The 12,656-nt window shown below is 37.1% G+C and overlaps 1 protein-coding gene across 1 annotated transcript in view; it reads left to right on the top strand.

Moving 5' to 3' along the window:
- The window catches only part of Ift57 (intraflagellar transport 57), a 58,230-nt gene that overhangs the window by 4,666 nt on the left and 40,908 nt on the right, over positions 1-12,656 (top strand). The window contains exons 4-5 of the mRNA XM_059277117.1: positions 1,967-2,057; positions 8,356-8,424. Of these exons, the coding sequence (XP_059133100.1) occupies positions 1,967-2,057; positions 8,356-8,424 (160 nt within the window). The remainder of the gene's footprint in view (positions 1-1,966; positions 2,058-8,355; positions 8,425-12,656) is intronic.

The following is a 12,656-nucleotide window of genomic DNA, read 5'->3' as shown; positions in this document are numbered from 1 at the left end:
GAACAAGTTATATTTATATATTTAAGAATATTTATACACACACACATATATGTAACAGCAATGAAAGAAAAAGAGGCCATGAATTTGAAAGAGAACAAGGGGGTGGATATATGGGAGAATTTGGAGGAAAAAAGGAAAGGGGGAAGTGATACAATTAATCTAAAAAAAATTGTGAAAACTTCATTGATTTAAGCTACCATTGAATTGAAGTGTATTGAATAACTGATATCTGTTCACTTTCAAGCTAAAGTGTGACGGTTTCCTTTGTTTCTCCCCAAACATTTCCATTCAGTACATTGTGAAGAATCACTCTGCAATCCCTCGTACTGTTGGTTAGATTTCAAGATAAATTACATGATGTGCTGCTCTAGTTTTTCCGTTACTAACTCCATAGCCCAGTATATCATTATTGCATTCCAAGCTATTAATGTCTCAACCACTTTCCAATTGTACTTCCTTTGTTCCTAGTAAAAATCTTTGTCTTGGCCTATGAGTTATGATAATTTGTAGGAATTGTATAAACGTGGAAGAAGAACGGAGAAAGTTAAAAAGTAATAAACATTGGAACTATATCACCTATGTAATATACAAATTTCACAGAACTTTCTTATTTATAAATGATTGTTTTTATACATATATGAAACTATTCTTAGAAGAACATTGATTTTTGAGATAATTATCTAATTCCAACTAGTGAAAAATTGGGGAATTTATCATACAATATTGACTTGGTTCATAATACTTTCCTTTCTTCCTGTTAATTTTTATATTGTCTTAACAGGTTTGAAATACATGTTCTTAAAACTAGTTGTCAAAATAAATGCAGATATGTCTGGGTATTTTTAGTGTGGAAATAAGTAGATCTTAAGGGAGAAATGGTTGTCCAATACCTAATGTTAGAACCACTAATTGGATTTTAGAAATAAGAATCAAGCTTGTTACCTATATAAAAATAACCTGTGGATTTCAGTGATGTGAATTGAAAAATGGAGTTATAGGCACACTAAAAGAGAGATGTAGGAGATGTGGCTCAGGGGAATGCTTTAAATGTATTATGGTAAATCTAGGGTCTGGACAGAAAAGTTGCCAGATCTACCCAGTAAGAATTATAGCAGTCTTGACTATTCATGATTCTAAGTAATGAAACTAGGGAACATCATAGATTAGGCAAACATTAATTTTCTTAATTGACAAAAGACAAAGAATATAAATGTGTGTTTCACTGAGAAAAAAATGAGTAATCAATTAAAATATATAAAGTTGTTGTTCAATCACTCTCATGCTAAAGAAGTTCAGTTAAAAAATACAATGATATTTTTTCACTTGTTTTATTGGCACAGATTATTTTACACATATTGGTGAACATATTGAAACAGACATGCCATTCCTCACTATTCTTGGGAGTATAAATTAGGATCGCATTTTAGAAGCCAATTTTGGCAGTACTCAGCAAAACAATAACATGTACAAGGTTGTTGATGTAGCCATTCCACATGGACAAATCTATTTTAAAAGATGTGCCTAGTAATAAACCTACAGATATGATCTTTGCAGTATTATCTAGCAAATAATAGAAACAACACCAATGTTTTAGTCATAGACTGACAGTTTAATTGTAGTTCATTGGAACATAATGCATATTATGTATTATATATATAATATATATATATATTATATAGTGTGCATTTTATGTGCATGTATGTATGTACATGATAACTAACAGTATATATTATGGATGAATGTATGTGATAACAGTATATACAGTATCAACTTGTCTTTGTAAATGTGCTTTTAGAGGTAGATCTTTGCTCTTTTTAACATTCAAAATTTCAGAAAGAAAGAAAACATTGACTGGCAATTAGCAAAGAGAACACAGTCTTATATGGAAACATCTTTACCATTCCTCATTAGACTTTTATTTTTACTGAATTTTTTTTTTAACATTCAATATATGTTGTTATTTCAGGCCATCATACCCAGTGGAAGAATTAGAAGAGGAAACTGTTCCAGAAGGTGATGCAGAATTAACATTAAGTAAAGTGGATGAAGAATTTGTGGTAAGTGTGGAGCTGAACTGCCTCCAGCCTTGCCCATGGCTCCCTTCCCCTCTCCTGCTTCCCCTCCTCCATTTTTCTGGACTGTGTTTTAATTGTTTCTAAGTTCAGTGCCATTATCAGGCCTTTAGGCCTTTGCTTAAGCTAATGTCCATGGTCGTTAGTCAATTTGAAAAGAGGTTCTAAATCTGTTTATACATGTGTATATATGTACACATATATGCATATACATATATATCACTAGTTATATGAATCATGTTTTATTAACAACCAAGCATGATCTTGAGAAACCATAACTAACAAAGAATTTAGAACAGAAAGCTAGCACTCAGTTCATCTTTGGTTGAATGAGCTGTGCACACCTTGTCCCCAGATTTTAGGAGGCAGAGATTAGAGAGTCCCCAGTTCAAGGCCAGTGTCTACTGCACAGCAGGCTGTGGGACTCAGGCTACATAGCAAGACAATATCATAACAAAACACAACATTTTCAGAATGCCCTAAGGATTCATAATTAGTGCATTATGCTTCCTATAAATACTATTTGTTTTTAAGGAATTCCTTCATTTTTCTCAATTAGGGTGAATACTACCCTGATGAAATTTTGTTAAAATGCTTTTAAGTAACCAATATTATTTAAGTTGTTTGGCTCCATCTACACATTTTTCATGTTTAATTCCCTCTCCATGTATGAAGCTCAGCGACCAATTTTCTACAGTAATCAGACTAGTGAGACAGTAGAAACCAAAGAGCATTTCTCAAAGTGATTCTTTCTTTAAATTGGAAGTGGGTTGAGCTGAGTGTTATAGAATATAGCCACGTGATCTAAACTAGACACATGGTGGGGCAAAGAACTTCTGTAGTATTTTGCTGTCACAAACCAATTGAAGATTTCATGTTTTTTTTAATCAGTAGATAATCTATTCCATGTTTCAACTTAAATAAACTAGTATAAGCTACAAAGTTGCTAGTTGTTGAATTATCCTAATAGTAAAAGTTAATAAGTAGCCATTAAGTAAATTGGAGTATATCCAAATAGAGTAGTATGTAGATGATATGACTTAATTACAGACATTAGTAATATGAGAATGACAATTTGTACTTTATTTTTACAAAATTAGCTATTATCATGATTGTAACTATGTAAATATGTAAAATATATAAAAAATACCAGTATATTAATATTTGTTATAAATGAATATAGAATATAGAATATAGAATAATTATGGATGGTCCTGTTTAATGTTTCTTTGTATTTTCAAGCTTTTTAATGTATATTTTATTAGAAATATAAAGAATACTTTTAATCATATTAAAACACATAGCCTTACATGGCTTTGCTACTTTTTTAGCTCCCAAGGTTGAATCTCGCTGTACCTAGGCTCTCCTGGAACACTTACTATGTAGCCCAGGTTGGCTTCTGATCTCTGTCCCAGAACACTCACTGTATAGCCCAGGCTGGCCTCCGATTCTCAAACTAGACCACAATAAAACTAGTTGGTTTAAAACAAATTTTTTAATATGATAAAATTTTGAAAGTCAAGACAAAAAAAATGCAGCCATCAATTCTTCATGTAGCTATCACACCCTGTTGTGTGCAGGCGGTAGGTAGCTCTGTTTCAGCATATTCTAAAGCTCAAAGGCAGGAAGGAACCAGGTGTGACCTAGAAACTGAGAAAACCAGAGCTTCTGGGATCGGGTGAGGCATAGCTTCAGATAAACCGGAAAGAGAATTTGGACATTTAAAGAAGTTTAGACTTTACTGTTCAATAGACTTTCTGTTCAGATTCAGAAATAAAGCCCTCATTTATTCTTAACGTTTCCCCATTCACTTGGGTATTTCCATGGTCTTCTTAATAACTAATAGTGCATTGATCTGTACCAGGTTCTAGTATACCAATGTACCTGGGTCTTAAATACCAATATTTAACTTCAATGCTGTCAGTCAAAAGTACTAGTCAAAGGAAGAAAAAACTCCACTCATCAGGAGGAATAAATTAAGACAGAAACTGTCTCACTTTGCTCCGTGTCATGGCCCCAGATTACCATTCATGACTTAATGTGTGTCAGGGTTTCAGTATTTGACTATAGAATCTCTCAGGATACTGTTGTGTAACTTTTCAAAATCTTAGCTAATTTTTTCCATGAATTTTTTTTAACTCAAAATGGAGTTATTGTGCTTATAAAGTTAAGGAAATAAACGAGACAACAACCTCTTTATACTATTCTTCCAAGCCAGGAGAGAAAGACCTAGGATAAGACCAAACCATAGGCCTTCCGCAGAGGAATTGTCTCTGGAGCTCTTCATGTGCATTGGCTCAAGCCTCCTGATGTGTTCCTTTCCTTTCTTCCTGCTCCTCACATTACTTTGAGATTCCCTCTCCTTCTTCTCCTGTTGTCTCCTGTCACTGTTGCTAAGGAAAGCTGTGTTGGTGCCTGCAGAGCCTTGTAAGGGACCCACTGATCCTGTTGGCAGAGCTTTGGGGTGGGTCCAGGATGGGGAAGATAACTTCTGACACTTGGGCTCCTATTGTCTAGAAAGTAGGGACCTTTAGCTCAAACGTGCCACATCAAAACAAGTCACCCTGGCAATTAGTTCTTAAAATTAATAAAGATGCGGAGTATTCTCACTTTATGTGATCATACCTTTAGTAACAAGCAGGAAGGGAATTAAAGCGCAAATTAACCAAGGAAATGGCAGGAAATTGTGCTTTCTGAATTACCGAGATAAATCATGAAGAACCCTAGCTTATTTTAAAGCTTTTTCTTCTGAACTTCTTTATGTCTGAATGCCTTTTAAGTCTTCTGTTTATAATAGTAAGTTCTATTCTTTTTGTTCGTTTGTCTGGATTCTCTAAGAAATAGAACTGATAGGATGCACATACTGACACACACACATATACACACACACTTTTAGAGAAAATAACTTTTTCCCCTGGAGTGCTGGGGATTGGATTGAAGCCAAAGCCTCACTCATACCATGTAAGTATTCTCCCCTGAGCTGAGCTACAGTGCTGAGGGCCCACAGAGGCTCCCTAGTAAGGCCTCACTCAAAGTCAGAAAGTCTGAACTTGCTTTGCCCAGCAGGGCGGCATAATAGAATGATTTGGCCAAAGGCGTGGTTACCAGTTGTTTTGAAGGGTCTACACTTGGTTGTATGTTGTGCTTTGATCTTGAAAGGGGGAACTCTTTTGCCTCTCCCCTTTGTAATGTATAAAAAGCCCACTAGAAATAAACTTAAGACTGCCGGGCATTGACCCAGGGCCCTCCCGAAGCTATCCTGTGTCTCTATCTTTTTTCTTCATCTACTTCTGTATTTCCTATTTAGCATTTCTCAATTCCTCACTCCCCACTTCAAGGGACCCTTTGATAGGGTGGGGCTGGACCCCAACACTGGTTCCTAACACAGAGCCTGTTTGAGATAGTTTCTAATTCACCCAAGGTTAAGCTGCCCTTGAACACACTATGTAGCTTAAACTTTGGATATTCCTGCTGCAGCCTCCTGATTAACTAGAATTGCAGCTCTACATTATAAGCTGGGCTGTGAGAAAGTGTTTATATGGAATTGAGTCACTTGGCTATGGGGTCTGAGAAGTCCCAAGGTCTGCTCTTGACAAGATAGACCCTGGATAACTGATGGTCTAGTTCCAGTATGACTGCAAAGACCCCAAGGAGAGAGATGCCTCAGGTTTCTGTCTGAATTTTACACCACAGGCAGAAGACCAAGGTCCTGACTTAAAGCAAGGCAGAGAGGAAAGCCTATTGGTGGGCTTTTCCTGTTCAGACTTTTCAGATTGTAGAGACATACCCACCCTGGAAAAGACAGCCCACTTTACTCAATTCTATTGTTTCAAACATTTATTTCACCCAGAAGTATTCTCAAAGACACATTCTGAATACTATTCAATAAATTATTTCAGCATCCCATGGCCAATCAAATTGACACATAGAACTAACCACTACATTCCCATCCCTTGTCAACTTGACACCATTTAAATCTCATTTTATTTTCAAATAAAGGCAGTAGCAGGATCATAATTCTGCTTAACTATATCTCGCAGTCAAAGTATCTTATAGTTTATGAAAAAGGATGACAGGAATGTATTTGCAAATAGATATGGAAGAAATATGCGTGACGGTGCAGTCCTTATTTTATAAATAGTTACACAGTTATAAACCTTATACTTGCACTTATAACCTCCTTCATTCACCGCCCATTCTGCATTCCCTTTGCCTTCAGTACTTACCTGGTCGGTAATTCAAACCTTCATTCCTAAAGGGACAGCAAAAGTCTTGTCTGGATTAGGTCAGTTTTCCATTGACCATAATTAGTGGGTGTGGCAGTACTAGAAGATACACTGATGCCTGTGGTCCAGACATCCCCTGTCATAATCTATTGTAATGGTAGCCTAATTTCCCCTTGGCAGTCAGGATTAGTCAACCAGTCAGCACAGTAGCTCTTCTCTTGGCTATTGATGCAGAAGTGTGGGGAGCCCTAAATTGCAAATTAGTTTCTTAGCATGCAGTTCAGTAGGCTCATCATTGTGTCTCCTAGTGGAAGCGTTCTTCCATTTGGAATTAAGACCTGTTGGTTAACAGAATAATAAAGTCACAGGAACCAGAAGCAAAGATTTTCCTAGTGGCTAATTAGAAGTAATGGTACACTCCTTAATTACTGAACCTGTGAACCTGTGAATTTTGTCTGAAAGAAACAATACCATATACTGGATGATAGTTTGTGCTAGTATCTAGTATTAAAGCTTTGTCATGTTAGTGTTCAATGGAGTACAAGGCTCTGCTGATCACCCATGTAAATAGTACTGATGAGGTCATGGTAAAGTATTGTGACCTTGTTCCTCCTAACAACACTGAGTCATTGGCATTTCAATGAATTACTCTGCTTGTTAAGTAGTATAAACACAGAATGCACCTACGTCAGTTTTCAGAAGTATAAATATGTGCATGACTTAATACATGAACAAATCAGTGTTGTCTGCTCATCTCTGCCCCCGTTATTCCCCACCTCAAGAAAAACAAATATCAAGCTAGTGTATCAAATGTGTCTATACTGTCTTGTGAGGTCTGGATTCTTTCCAGTTCTCCAAGGCTTAGGGCGCAGTTAGTTCTCAAGTCTTACTTCAGTGGGACAAATCTGGAATAGAGCCTTAGAATTTTCATTCCAGCAAGTCCCCAGGCAATCCTAATGTTGCTGTCCTCAGAACCACATTTTGAGAACCACTGAGTCACATATCTCAAAGTCTGAAGGTCAGGGCTATCTCTGAAACCTCCCACTGCAGCTTTGAACAGTCTGCTTGTAGAAAGGTTTGCGAGCTGACACTCACTTTTGGCCTGGCTTGTGTTTTTGTTCATGAGATCACATGACTCGGGACCAGTTTTTATTGGCATTATTGTGATGCCCAGTGTCCATAAAATTGAAATATTCTTGTTAGATTGCTTTCTCTGATTATGCTGCTTGTGACCACAATGACATTTGAAGAGAAGGAGAAGCTCATGTTGTTTTATATGTACTAGACCCTTCTGCTTGTTTTCTGTGTATACAGCAGATTGCATCTCAAAGGATTACTTCCTACCCACACCCCCACAACCAGCTGCTGTCAGAGGAGGCCAGCTTGGAATCCCTCTAAATTGTCCTGTGAAATGGATGTTAGGGCCACACACCAAACATTACTACTATTCATTACCTTAACAAGCTCCAGCACCCAGGATGCTCACACTCAGTGTGAAAAGTGCTGGGGAGATAGCTCAGTGGTTCAAAAACTTGCTGCTCTTCCCAAAGACCCAACATCCAACCTTCTCCTGTCTCCCATGAGCCCCAGCACGCAGGTAGCATGCAGACACAAAGACACCTACAGGTAAATAAAATAGTACATCTACATGTAGTTAGTCCCTGGAACAAAGAAACGGCTTGTGTCTTTCGGCCTTCCTTTCTTTTTTTCAGTTAAGTCTTGTTATTCAGAATTCCTGTAAACTTCCTCCACTCTTTCATATATGCCTCTGGTTTTTATGTTTATTCATGAATTATAGCAATTACTCCTCCCTCTCCCTCTTTTTTCCCTCCTTCCTTCAGTGTCTGCAAAAACAGGTCCTTTAAATGGCACCATCAAAACTTCAAAGAACATATGAGCTGTTAATAATTGTGTGCCCTACTTTATGCATATTTATTAGACTTTTAAATATGCTTTACTGAGTCAGTCATAGCACGCTTGGCATAGCTTAAAATATTATATATTTACAAATATGTATTTAAGTTTTTATAAATGTAAAATATTTTTATTTTTCAAAGGAAGAGGAGACCGATAATGAAGAAAACTTTATTGATCTCAACGTTTTAAAGGCCCAGACCTATCGCTTGGTAAGTGTCATTGGCTAAACAAGGAATCAGCAAGCAATCAGCCTATGTATTCTGCTGGAAATCCAATGACAAGAAGCTGTTTGCCAGGCATTATTTTGTGTGTTTCTTGCAAAGTAGTTATGAAAATTGTTTTACTATGTACAAACATTGTACATAGGAAAATTATATGATATATATACATACATATATACATGCACACATGCATATATATCTATGCACAGAATTATAACAAACATAAAGATCCAGAGGGATAAGTGAGGCTGCCTCCTGCATGTGGAAACCAACATGGTGCTTCTGGGGCAAACTCCAAATATATTTTCTGGATGACATTTTTAATTATGCAAAGCTGTAAATTGTTCTCTCTCAAGATATTAGTCAGTGAAATAGATCAGGAGACCAGGAGTGGATGATTTCTGTTTGTTGGAAAATACTTAAATTGTATTTCTATGAAGTAAAATTAATCCTATTACATAGTCAGGCATTGCTTTAAGACAGATTTTCCCTCATTTTGATTACAAAATAAATATAGTCTATGAGAGTATACTTACTGCCAATGAGTATTTTAAGTGTACATGTGGCATTTTTGCATTGTATATGTATATTACATTTCAATAAAGTATGTACCTATATACCCTCAAAAAAGATGTATGTAATATAGTCTTACTTGCTCTCTATTTTCATGTCTGAATCCTCAAAGCAAGTTTGTTTCATATGAAAACTTCCTCAAGCTACCCAAGATGTTCTGTTATTACTTACTATTTACTGCCTTAATATTATTGGTTTTCAGTAATTATCACCAGTGTGTATATGTACATATGCATGTGTGTGTGCATGTGTGTGCATATATGTGTGTCCCAACTTGAAATGGAATGTAATACTGTGGCTCTCTTGCCAAGTGTCTGGCTTGAGCTCAGTACTTTACTGGATTCTAACCTTGGGCAAATTTCCAAGCTTCTTGGGAAATGTTAACCTGTTCATAAGATTTCTATAATTAAAAGACTTACATGCAAAGCATTATAAGAATAGCATCTATCACATAGAAAATGTTCATCACATGCTATCCAAAAGCATTATCAGTCTTTTCCATGTCTTCATATGTTTGATTTATAAGTTCCTTCATGACAAGGATAATTGTCCTTTTTCTATTTCTCATGATATAAAACACAAAGTGCTGAATAAATACTTCTTCAATAAATGAACACATTTTAAACTTACTTTTAAATTAAAATATAATTATGTTATTTAACTCCATTTACTCCCCTTCCTCTAGCTCCTCCCATGCCTCGCCTCCTTAGCTCCCTCTCAAATCCCTGGTCTCTTCTTTTAATTGTTATTGTTATACACACACAAACACACACACACCACGCATAAGCATAAATGCAGCCTTCTGAGTCATTAAATGTTGCATGTATGTAAAGTATTTCAGGGATGACCACTTAATGTTGAATAACCAACTAGGGGGCTCCTCCCTGGCGAAAACTGCTGCTCTCAGCATCCCTTAGCTCCCTATAGCTCTTTGTCTAGGGTGGAGGCCTGTGAGATTTCCCTTCCTGCCTTAGACATCTATTGGTGTTGTCCTTGTTTGGGTACTGTTTAGGTATCCATATTATTGAAGTATCGTGGATGAAGCTTCCCTGTCTTTCTAGAGAACATAATCTCACAGCAAATTTCCCGATCTTCTGGCTCTTAGAGTCTGTGTGCCGCCTCATCTGCAGTGTCCCCTCAGCCTTGGGTGCAGGAGTGATGTTGTAGATGTAGCCACAGGGGCTGGTACTCTGTGGTCAGTTTTTCTCTGCATTTTGATTGGTTGTGATTTTCTGTGATGGTTTCTGTCTCTTGCAAAGAGAAGCTTCTTTCGTGAGGGCTGGGAGCTGCATTTATCTGAGGATATAAGGATAAATACTTAAAAATGCAGTTAGGATTTATGCTGGCTTAGTAAAATGCTGGTAGTGGGTTCTCCTCTAAGATCAATGAGTTCACTAGCCCCAGGCAGTTTGCTAGGTTTCCAGTACCAGGCGTGATCTCCTTCCTGACCTTGAGTGGACCGTAAATCCAACTAGAGATCTGTTGGTTACTGCCAAGATATGAGTGCCACTACTGCACCTTTAGGGATCTATTGCCATGTTGGTCATTGTTGTGGTTCACAAGCTTCGCAGCTACGTAGGACTGTTTGTTTCTTCCCTCCCTTGGCAGTATACCAAACATTCATAGTGTTACGTTCCCTCCTCCTTTTCTCTCCTTCTATTTTGACTTCCATCCCCCCTTCTTAATTTAAGCCCTCCCCCCATTTTCCTATTTCCCTCTGAATGAAGGTATTTTTATTGATTTGTTAAGATTATGTAAAATAATGTTAACATTTATGTCCAAATAAAAAAACTCAAGTTATTTATTTATACCTTACACTTTCAGATCACTTTTTAGTACTCAAATTATTTTAAAATACTTTCTACTCTTTTGATGTATTTATGTAGTTGTTACCTTATTTTCATAAATATAAGCATTAACATTTATAACCTCAAGGTCTTTACATTTTTAAAAGTTAAAAATGTATACTACTTAAGTTTAAAGTATTTCTTCAAAATCCAGGTCTTCCCTCTTCCACATCATAACAGGGTTGACAAAGTTTGAATATGGTGTGATTCTTACTTGGAGCAAGTACATTGTTGTGCTTGTATTCATTTGGTGTATGTGTTGGAGATGATGACACTTTCTTCTAAAACAAGGAAAACAAAGTAGAGATGAATCCACAGTTATTCTTAGAAACTCATTTGTGTTGTTGATGTCTGTTGATGGGGTAAATAGTGTGTGAAGGTGGAATTCCCTTTGAACAAATAATTGGAATGTTGAGAAGTACAAAAGTAGCTTAATTTGCTTCTACCACTAATTTAATTTGTCACTGAAATTAGGCTACATGAAGAAGAGTTTTCCTCCTATATGTGTGCTTATAAATTATTTAAATATTAGCTCATTTGGCAAAGATTACATAATATATACCCTTTGGAATTAAAACTATGTGACATTATCGTGGGAGGAAAAAGTCTGAACACCAGGTGTTTGTGGATGGTCAACCATGAAGTACTAATGAGACAGAAAAACCCTTTCATATTTTGAGAAACCTGGCAGGCTTATCATATTGCCCACTAAAGCCATCTGCCTGGGACAGCTGTGACTAACTCCAGCTTCTAATGGCGTAGACTCCTCTTTCCCCAAGACAGATTGCTGTGTAGGTTAGTAATATAGATTTAAGATCTTACATTTAATGTGGCAGGTGGGCTCACAACACTGCAGAAATACCCTTTCAGTAAGGTTGCTGGTCTACAGACCATCAAGGAAACCAATTCACTGAATATGTATGTAACTGCAAACCTGGGAAGGGGTGGGTGAAAGCAAGCCATTTTTACCTGTGGCTTTAAAACAGTGGATGCTCCCAGCATCATTCTCTATCCTCTCACCCTGCTTTTTTTTAAGAGACCCAGTATTCTATTATAGTAATTACTGTCCTGTTCATTGTCTGTCTCATCTCCAGAATGCACACTCCTCTACAGCAGGAGCTCATTACTGCCTTTTTAAAACCTGTGCCTAGTGTGTGGAAGCTACTCAATAATCAATAATACTGAATGAACACGTGCTGAGTATACAATATATATGGAATTTTGTAGGCAAGGTGTAATTTAGTCTCCATAGAGAAAAGATCTTTTCAATAGTAGTTGTTGCTTCTATGTACCACATATGAAAAACAGGGAGAAAACTATATCTATATCTATATCTATATCTATATCTATATCTATATCTATATCTATATGTGTGTGTGTGTGTGTGTGTGTGTGTGTGTGTGTGTGTGTGTGTAATTGTTCCATATAAGCCTGGACCCTGAAAGTGTGCTAAGTAGCACAATTCCGGGACTTAGAAAAATGTCTGTGTTTTCCTGAGTTTTGGAGCAAAAAGAAAGGGCAATGAAATGACATGTCACGGGTCGTGTTCTCAAGAAGCAGTCAATGAAAACAGAGTTTAGAGGCAAGATGCTCATTCAGTTAGAATGATGGTGATGAACAGAAGAGGGCAGGAAGCTGCAAAGGACAGAGAGGGGACTCTAATTGTGATACAGTGTAGACTACCTGGGGAGGAGCACTAGAGCAAGCCTCCTGCCTCGCTCAGTCCCTGGAAGCAGGCTGCCCTAGAAGGCCATGCTCCAGGGTGAGATACCCTGAGGAGCAGACAGCAGGAGGCCACTT

This window comes from Peromyscus eremicus, chromosome 12 (assembly GCF_949786415.1).
Source record: "Peromyscus eremicus chromosome 12, PerEre_H2_v1, whole genome shotgun sequence".
In the NCBI taxonomy this organism is placed as follows: Eukaryota; Metazoa; Chordata; class Mammalia; order Rodentia; family Cricetidae; genus Peromyscus; species Peromyscus eremicus.
This window is presented reverse-complemented; position numbering and strand designations above follow the sequence as displayed.